Source organism: Ischnura elegans, chromosome 7, assembly GCF_921293095.1.
Source record: "Ischnura elegans chromosome 7, ioIscEleg1.1, whole genome shotgun sequence".
Taxonomy (NCBI): Eukaryota; Metazoa; Arthropoda; class Insecta; order Odonata; family Coenagrionidae; genus Ischnura; species Ischnura elegans.
In genome coordinates, this window is record NC_060252.1 from 110,884,399 (window position 1) to 110,894,008 (window position 9,610).

A 9,610-nucleotide genomic window follows, 5' to 3' on the forward strand; every position below is an offset into this window, starting at 1 on the left:
GACAAGTTTCCCTGAGCTCTGTGCCTCATGCATGAATTGGTAATCTCAGGCCATGTAAAACTTCTATCTACTCGTATAGAAACTATGTCCCTGTGACGTCACGTGGAGTGGAATCGCATGGGCGCCAATCTGGCCTTTTTCAAATGAGGTTAAAATTTACTATAGCCATTCGTCTAAACTGGGATTTCTAAAACCAAATACATAATTTGTATACATATTATGAGAACCCTAATGGTGGGTAACGAATAGCAATCAATGCATTTTGTTTTCTTTGATGAAGGAAACTACCCTATTGCACTCTGAACCACAGCAGGGAGATTAGGATCTGCAGGGAACACATTGAACCTTACAAAAATTTCAGCAGGGTAATGAAATCCTAAACCTCATCTCCCAAAACAATGTTATCCAGTAAAGGGAGAAAGTCATGTTTCTATGTTTGACACCCATGAAATGCTGGTGAGTTTTAAGCCAACACCTGGCACTTCAAATAACATGATCACCATACCTTAGATTCTGTTAGCCTTTTGGCTATCGTGACCCTCATGCCACTGAGGGGAAGATCGGAAAATTCACTTCCGTCTGCCGCAATTTGGATTGGCTTGGAAACGGCAGGTTTTGGTCCAGCAGGCGATGGGGCCTTTGCCTTTTTGGGTGCAGCAGGAGGAGGAACTGTCCAGAAAAATTACACCATAATCTTAAACAAACAGTTGCTGAACATTAATAATAATAATTGTTTATTCTTACGGGTATTAACCCAATGTACAGAAAAAGTGTTACATTAAATAGCATGTAGACATAGCGTTACATAAAGTACATTTAAAAAGCATATAAACATTAATAAGCATAATTTAACACATTTATAAAGTAAAGGGTAGCAAAAGATAGCATGTAATCAATATGAAAAGTTATAAAATAACAAACATATAAGAAGCATACAAACATTAATAAGCATTATATTAACACGTTAAAAAAGTAGCGTATCGAAAGATAACATTTGATAATATAAAAATTAAAGTGTACAAACATTAAAAGCATTATTTAACACGATAAAAAAAGTAAAAGGTAGCGAAAGATAACGTGTAATCAATCTAAAAAAGTAAAGCGTACAACCATCAAAAGCATTATTATTAATTATTATTAAAACATGTGATCAAAATATTTTGAAGAAAGTCAATTGTACCACCAACTACATGGGTACCTCTGTTAAAGAGGTCCTAATCAGTACATGTACAGTAAAACCTCACCTTAACGAACTCCCGCTAAACGAAGAACTCCGTTCAACGAACAAATGCTATTGGTCCGGCCAATTGCCTATGTAAACACATTAGTGAAAAACCCCGATATACGAAATGAAATTTCAGCGCGATCGAGTGAAATTCACCTCCCAATAACCAATTTTTCCGGTTAAATTTTTATTTTCATATGAATAATTTAATATTTGTAGCGTTGGAGGGCAAATCAGAGACTTCCACTGAAAAAGCCAATCAGAATCGTCATTATTAACCGTAACCATAACCTTCCGTCGTGTGTTTCCGCCGACCCCAACTCGCGGCTCGCGGCGAATTGCGAAAAATGTTAATGCTGACTTTCGTAAATAACTCAATGTCCCAATATTTACACGCTCAAAGATATGATATCTAGAGCTATGTACTTCGATCGCATTCTTTTGACAGTTGTTTAAGATACTTTACAGAATTTCAACGCGTAAATTCCGAGAAGCATTTTTTTTCACTCGCCGCCATCTTGGATAACTTCTTTAAAATTTAACTAAATTACGGAAGATACACTGTGCGCGCTAGAAGATGAAAGCCAAAATTTGCATCTTTTAATTATCTTTAATATATGACTCAGTAGTTACTCTTGTTTCATTCACATTGTTTATTTCAACATCATCTAAAAAATAGGAGAAACTTTTGCATTTGCCGCAATCTTGGATAAAAAATATTCGCACTTAAGACACGAAAGCCAACATTTCCCATTGATCTAGACGCTACTTGAATTGAGTGCTTTATACTAAAGGTCAGTCTCTGTCTGTCGGCGATTGTAGCGATGTCCTAACGTGATGTGAAGCGGTGTTGATTTTCTCCTGAGAAAAAGGTTTGCGACGGCCGTCAATTGTTGCATGAAGAAGAAGACACAGTCTAAATATGCCATGTTTAGACTGGGCCAATGGTGATGCCTCACCCCTGTGGTAGCAGCAAAATCCATGAATGACAGCGGGATTAATTCAGCGGTGGCTGGCGGGAGTTGATGCACTCATGGGGAAAGTAGATTTCTTCCTCGATCGCTGCACGGGCCCAAACATAGGACTAACAATAAAAAATGTGCGTGTTATTTTCTTCCCCCCAACTGCAATAGCTAAGTTGCGACCTCTCGACCGAGGGGTCATTTCTGCGGCAAAGCGGCATTACCGTCGGATTTAAGTGGAGTTTTTGGTTTGTCGAATGGATGTAAGGGATCGGCGAAATTGAAGAGGACCATTTTGCAGGTAATGCAAGGGCTTCGCAAAGCTTGGAAGCGTGTCGCACCTGTCACCATATTTAGTTATTTTGCAAAAACCGGGTTTGCAGTCAACAGCATCATTATCGTGACTTATTTTACTTCAAGAACTCCTGCATGAGGCCTTCCAAGCTGTTTTCTTATCGGGAGTTGTCAATCAGGTTTGCAGTCAACTGCGACCACGCGATGGAGAGTGATGACGAAAGCCGTGAATCCTGGCAGGGTCTCTCAAAAGTCATGAATATTGAAGGGTCGTTTGATGAGTTCACTAGAATAGACTCAAATTTCGTAATCCGCGAAGCCAGCGAACTGAGGGTTGCAGAATATAATTTCTAGAAAAATCATTTTTCAAAATCGTGACGTATTTTACTTCGAGAACTCCTGCATAGGGCCTTTCAAGATGTTTTCTTATCGGCAGTTGTCTATCCGGAATGCGATGGAAATGATGCTAGTACAATGAATTATTTACGAAGCCCGCGACCGCAAATATTGCTATGGAGTATTCTGGATTCAACTACTATAAAGAAATGCTGCCACCCACTGAGCTTTAATGGGTCGACGAAAGTCGCACTCGCGCCGTTATGGTAGAGCGATCTTAATTTCATGATGAAGCTATAATTGGTGCTGTTACTTTAACTTTATATTAGTAATGGTCAAATCTATCGAATTCTTAATTTTTCAGTGTAAACTTCTCGAATACATGTACTCTATTTCAAATATTGAGAATAAAAGGGATGGCCTCGCACTCACCGCTACGTTGCATACGTTTTTGAAAACCGATGAAAAAGCACGCGAAGTGATTGAATAATACGAACTGAGGCTTCCTAAATGTGGTCTATTGCCCGCGATTTGCATTGCAGCTGAAGAAATAAGCACTGTTTTGAAGTATGCGAAGGGAGAATGAAGATAACGCATGCAGACTTGCTTCAATTTCCGAGCCCCTAGAATGATGCAACGTGCGCATCACCTCCGGGGAACGAACTCCCGATCAACGAAACGGCAAAATTTCGGTCCCTTGAGTTTCGTTTAAGAGAGGTTTTACTGTATATGTCATTAGGGTTACTTTTCACTCAAAAAAAAATTTAACTAAAAGTAGGTACAATTTATTGGACTCCTAAAGGAGGTTTTACCGAATATGAAAGTAAAATGGTTGAATGATAGTTTTTTAATCATAACTAACTTTCCTCTTACATAACCAGATTTTTCCAAGGAACTGCAAGTGTAGAGTTAAGTGAACAACTCCAGTTTTTCGGCTTTTGCAGTTTAAATATTTAGCAATTAAGACTGCATCATAGCAGAGACAAAATAAGTAGGTATGTACTTGTACCCAGTTATTGCACGTATTGTTACAGTCAAGTTTTGTTCAGTAAAAGTTTTACTTTGGTACATAACATTGCATGCAATAAATTACTTTTTTCTGTAATCATAGGAGAGAAAAACATTTTTAAATGAATTGCAATTTTAAGAAAAGGAAAAAATTAAATAAATTCTCAAACTCTCCTTGCTAGGAGATATTGGATGAGACATTGAATCAGTATTAAGATTAATTTGACAATGGACTTGTAATAGACATTCCAAGTCAGAGGAAACTGTCAGTAACCAAAGGGAGAAACTCACAAGGAGTGGAACTGTACACATGCACAATTAAAGACAACAAGCAGAACCCACTCAAGAAAATGACAACATCAAAATCCATTTACACCCTTGATTAGGGAACTACCAAGAATTATATCAACTATGAATTCTCTTGGGCGATGAAAGCCATCGCCATAAATCATAAAGAAAAAACTAAACCTTCTTCACTGAATGCTATTCCAGGGCATAAAATAGAAACAGGGACCAAAAAAACAATAAGGAAATCAGCAGAGGTGATCCCAAGTTGCAAAAATGAAAAATGTCATGTTGAATACATGAAAAAGACTATTATTTGTACAAGTCAAAAACTAAAAATATTAAAACACAAAATTCTTCAATAATTCAACTGACCATGTTTTCAGCCCCTAGTGTCATCACTTAGCTTTTGCCGTGGATGAAACAAAATTTCACCAAGTTCAGCCAGATATGCTTAAGTATGCATTGATAGTGAATTCTTCTTTTGTATAGATCATTTTATTGTATTGTAAAAAACAGTCGTGGAAATTACTCCAATATGAATTAGGGGATTCACTCCTATTAATCTAATATAAGGGGAGATATCGTAAATGACCTCCATTCAGTCACTTATTAATACTGTAAGAGTATGTCTTATCAGTAATTTTTTTTTTCTAGCTATCATTCTCAAGTAAAATCTAGCAAGTTCATTTTAGCAGATTGCAGGACATTTTTGTGCATATTAACCTTCAACTGTGAATGCTACTTAAGACTATGCAATGAAAAATAAAATTTCCAGCATCCAAAGTGTTTACGCTCAACATACCAGTGCTGGGGGGCTTAGCTTTCAGGTTTTTATCCTGCACCATTTTCAAAATATCCCCTTTCAATAGCATCCCTTTAGGTCCAGTGGCAGGAACCTCCGAGGCCTTAAGTCCAAAGAGTTCAAGGAGTCCCCTCACAGCAGGACCAATGCTCCTTAAAAATCAACACAGAAATACTTATTAGTCAACAATCACAGGCATTATGTCCGTATGGTGAAACGTGTCATCCAAAATTAAATGAAACTTTCATAAAAAAGAAAGATAGCATCACAAAGTTGTACTTAAGTAATTAAACCATATACTATTAGAGAATCACAAGTTTGAGCCTAACAACAAGAAGCGAGCTACATAATTTGATGGTCAATCTCAATTTACGATGATGAAATGAGAACACACAACTTAGGATCATGGAGAGCGTGGTTTATTGCAGGCCAGTCCACTTTGTTCCATCACCTAGGAGGCGATGAATCTCAGAGGCTGGGTGGTAATGGGAGGGGCAGAGAACACTTCAGAGACTCATGGTGTGTACAGAAAATATTTCCACTTGGGGCAATGGACTGAGCTTGAGCGGAAGAAAGATTGCAAATCAAGTGTTGCCAATTTTCTATTTGGGAAACTAATGAACTGCTGAAGACCGAGAGCATTGACAGTGTTCAATGAAGAAGTCCACCAGGGAATTGGAAGGGGAACCACACGATGAAGAAGCCCAACTGACAGAAAGATTAAAATCACCAAACAGTAACACATCACCTAGTGCACCAAGCACGGAATTGAAGCAAGCCTCCAGTGAGGATAAGTTGGCGCTCAGTGGACGATAGAAGCAACCAACGTATCATTTCTAGGTGAGGTCACTTTTCCTGCTTGAGGGGAGACAGATCTGAGCCCATATAGTACCTCACAATCAGATCAAAGATCAGGCGTAGGGGTGGCAGGATACTCCAAACCGATGGCTAATAAGACAACACCAAAAAAATTGGTGGGAGGAGAAGAAGGCTAATTCACAGCCCACAGTAACTGCAGTGTTAAGCCAAGAAGGCAATGATATTGAAGGAAGCATGCTCCAGGATATGCGATGACACATCAGTTTATTTTTAAACTTAGCACGTTCTGATAGTAGGCAGTGCACAGAGATCTGGGGTCGATGTTCACATCCTTGGAGAGGAGAATAAGATGGATTAAGCGCTTCCATGCTGGGGTGAGGTGACCATGATATACAGCCACCCAATTATCCATCTGCGGTTTATATGGGTTGCAGATTATCCATGCATGTTTTTGCTCTCGCTCAATTTTTCCACTATCTTTAAAAAAAAATAAAATCGGGTGCTTAATCATCGGAATTAATTCATTAATGCGAGGATATACCAGGATTATTTCCATTAGAATCCCCTTCGTCAAACAGAAGCGGACGCGTGCTAGCTGCATGCATGGGAGCACCGTGTCCCTGTTTTCCAAGCCTCGCCGTGCGCTACTGCGCTCTGTGATCACAGATACTCATCCCGCAGCAGTTGTAACCTGGGCAACTTGTGCGAGATGCGACTACAAGGCGTGATGCCTGACAGTGTAGTTTTCGACATTGAGCAGTGGTTTTGAAGCATTCACACAAACCACTTTCCTGTGTCTGTGATCACAAAGCCACAGATGTGTGGTTTTCAAAACCAGGCCTTACATGGAGCATTAATAATACGAGTACAACCATGTTATCGCCGTTAAAAAGATCGCGAACTGGCGAAGAAAGCTCTCAATGAGTCCGGGAAGCACCTTAAAATAACAGAATAATAGCATAAATAATAATATATATTGCTTGTTTTAAGTAAATTAAGAACATTGCAAGACATTTCAGTGCAAGTTTGGGTTATTCGTGTTGTCTCTCCCCATCGCTAGCCCATTCGGATAATCTGGAGTGTACTGCAGTTGGAATGTGAAAATGGTTTTGGGGCCATTCAAACTGACTCGTAAAATACTGAAGATAGCATGCAAATATGCATAAGCAATATACATCTAGTCAATTTAAAATAAAGGCATAGGCAAAAGAACACAACAGTACATTGAAAAGAATAATGAAGTTTTGCTGCTTACACTGACCCTAATTCAGTGTCGGCTGGTGGTAATTTATCTAGGGTGTGCATTAGAGCAGATATAGGATAATTTAATTATATTATGTTAATACTAATCCTTGAGCATCATATTTCGTCGTAATAGCATACATAGCAAGTAAAACATATCACTGGTATATTCTACCCTTAAAATTGCATGAACAGAAATAATATTAGCATGCATGAAAATAATTATTCTAAGCACACCTTTACAAGTGACGGTAGGTGAAATTCATTCTCCTTTCCTTACACCCTATGAGGAAGTAGTGTAGAAAACGGCCATACAGATGACTCTGTTGCAGACGGACTAGAATCCTGGGTGCTGGTAGTGTAGATGGCGGTTACACCACTACACTACCTGCGAGTCACTCACCAAATATGTGCGTGCGCACTCGCATCATTTTGAGTCTGCTCCCATGACCCATTTGAACAGTACATTACGTCATCCCCCCCGCTTACTTCGTCCCGCCAGAGCACCCTCAAGCGATCGCATAGACCGAAAATGTGCCCGGCGCGATGCTACAGGATCGCACACTTGTAGAGCAGTGAATTCGAAAAGGAGATAGCTGTAGCATTCGGAGGCTCATGTTTCTTGCATATGCAGACAGTACTTTTATCCTTCTCGTTGCAAAGGAATAGTTTTCTTTTATAATTCATTCATCTTTGGGTGTGCACTTGCTAACATGCGTATACGCACGCACCGCCACTGCCCTATTTCCTGACTTTTAAACAGAGAATTAATGAAGACAAAATTAATCCTGATGGAGGAAGTAAGTGAGGTCAAAAGCAATAAAATTTCAGCAATGTCCACCCTGGTTCAATTTTCTTTTACTAGCAAAGGTATGCTACAAAATGGGGTAAAGCAAGTGAAAATAATGCCTCCCCCACTGCCTCCTTCCAGAGGCAAGCATACCACGATGCCAGGCCTTGGTAGGATGGCAAGCACCTGTGGAGTGGGTGACGTCAGTGCCACATTTTTAAGCCAGGCACTGGCTCTGTCATGTAAGAGTTGCAATCCAGGAATGACCACATTTTCCTCCTGCTTGAGGCCCTCAACCAGCTGCACATCCCAGGGTCCCAAGATACGAGTCTTGAGTGAGCGGAGATTTTCCAGGCACCATCCTCAATCTCTACTTTGGGTTTGTGCGGCGGACAGTCCAAGTAAAGTACTCCATTAATCAGATGCAAGGCCATTTAGGCCAGAGCTGGACCCAAGGGAAAATTCATAGTATACTGGCACTCAGTACGCACACAACTCACTCCATGATTATCCATGGTGCACAGGTTTCCCACAGTGCACAGTCTATGACATGCATGATAAGATACTAAACACTCAATGGAGATCTTTATCGATATCTGTACGCCTGGACAAGAGGCTCAATAACAGTGATGTGGAGGTTGGTGAGAACTTATGAGCATCAATACTCCTAGAAAACTCAACGAATCGTATAAGGGTGAAATCCTATCTGAGAAGACCTTCCAAAAATATACATGCCTTCAAGTGACACTAGATACAAATTAAAGAAAAAAATTGAAACTAAGTTAAAAACCCACTGAAGCACATGATGGGTTTCTCCAGTCTGCGGCAATCTCTTTTCAGCAGAAGCCTCCTTTGCTTGAGCTGGAGGCGAATCCTCTTTTACTTGATTTTCAGCTCCTTCTGGCATTTCAACAGATTTCCAATCTTCTCCCTCTGCTACCATTAACCCAATAAGTGTCCCAACCTTCACGTTGGTCGCATCCTCATTCACCTGCAACAAAAGAGCGATGAATATGTACTATGGATTCAAGTTGGAAATGCAAGAAAATATATTACGTGCATGCAAAACAAAACAATAATATGTGTTAGGAGGCAGAATAACATCGAGTACACAATGAAATCGAAAGAGATGTAATTCCATGGCACATTGAAATGAATTGATTAATAAATACAGCCTTCGACTAATGAATACGCTAAATTCGAATAAAATCCAAGCACCATAAGATCATCATTACAGCAAGGAAGTAAAAAAGCAAATATGTGTTATACTTCCTAACTACAATGATTCTTCATTTAAATAAGGTCGATATCGTCCTCGGCACAATTTCAATTAATATTTACCAATATTTTGGCTAGAGTTCCCTCTTCTTCGATTTCAAATGCAACAACAGCTTTATCGGTCTGAATTTCACACAACACATCACCGGGCTGAAATGTTTCCCCTTCTTTTTTAAGCCACTTCACTATGGTCCCTTCGGTCATGGTAGGTGATAAGGATGGCATTTTAATTTCTGTGCCAACCACTGGAGATGCAAAGGAAAGAAGGTTACTCCACTAATGACTTGAAAAATTCTCCCAAAAATCCACAAATTAGAAAATAAAAAATATTTGCCGAGCAGTTCATCAACAAATGAAATGCATTTCGAAAAATCTTCATAGCGCTACCACTGAAAAATAGCTGCAAACCAGTAAGTACCATTTAAAGATATAGATGTGTGAAAACCAATGGGCCTCCGTATTTTGAATTTTATCACGGAAGAATGAATACATTTTGTTGTTATTTGCCTCAAACGACCTCCAAACGCAGCGGCCATTTACCTGACTTGCGTAAAGATGGCACTGAT

General features: G+C 39.5%; 1 protein-coding gene across 1 annotated transcript in view; it reads right to left on the minus strand.

Moving 5' to 3' along the window:
• Positions 1-9,610, minus strand: part of LOC124161871 (pyruvate dehydrogenase protein X component, mitochondrial-like) — a 35,847-nt gene extending 26,237 nt beyond the window's left edge. The window contains exons 1-5 of the mRNA XM_046538099.1: positions 9,463-9,610; positions 9,108-9,289; positions 8,561-8,757; positions 4,916-5,067; positions 506-669 (exon numbers count right to left, since the gene is read on the minus strand). Of these exons, the coding sequence (XP_046394055.1) occupies positions 506-669; positions 4,916-5,067; positions 8,561-8,757; positions 9,108-9,289; positions 9,463-9,580 (813 nt within the window). The 5' untranslated portion in view covers positions 9,581-9,610. The remainder of the gene's footprint in view (positions 1-505; positions 670-4,915; positions 5,068-8,560; positions 8,758-9,107; positions 9,290-9,462) is intronic.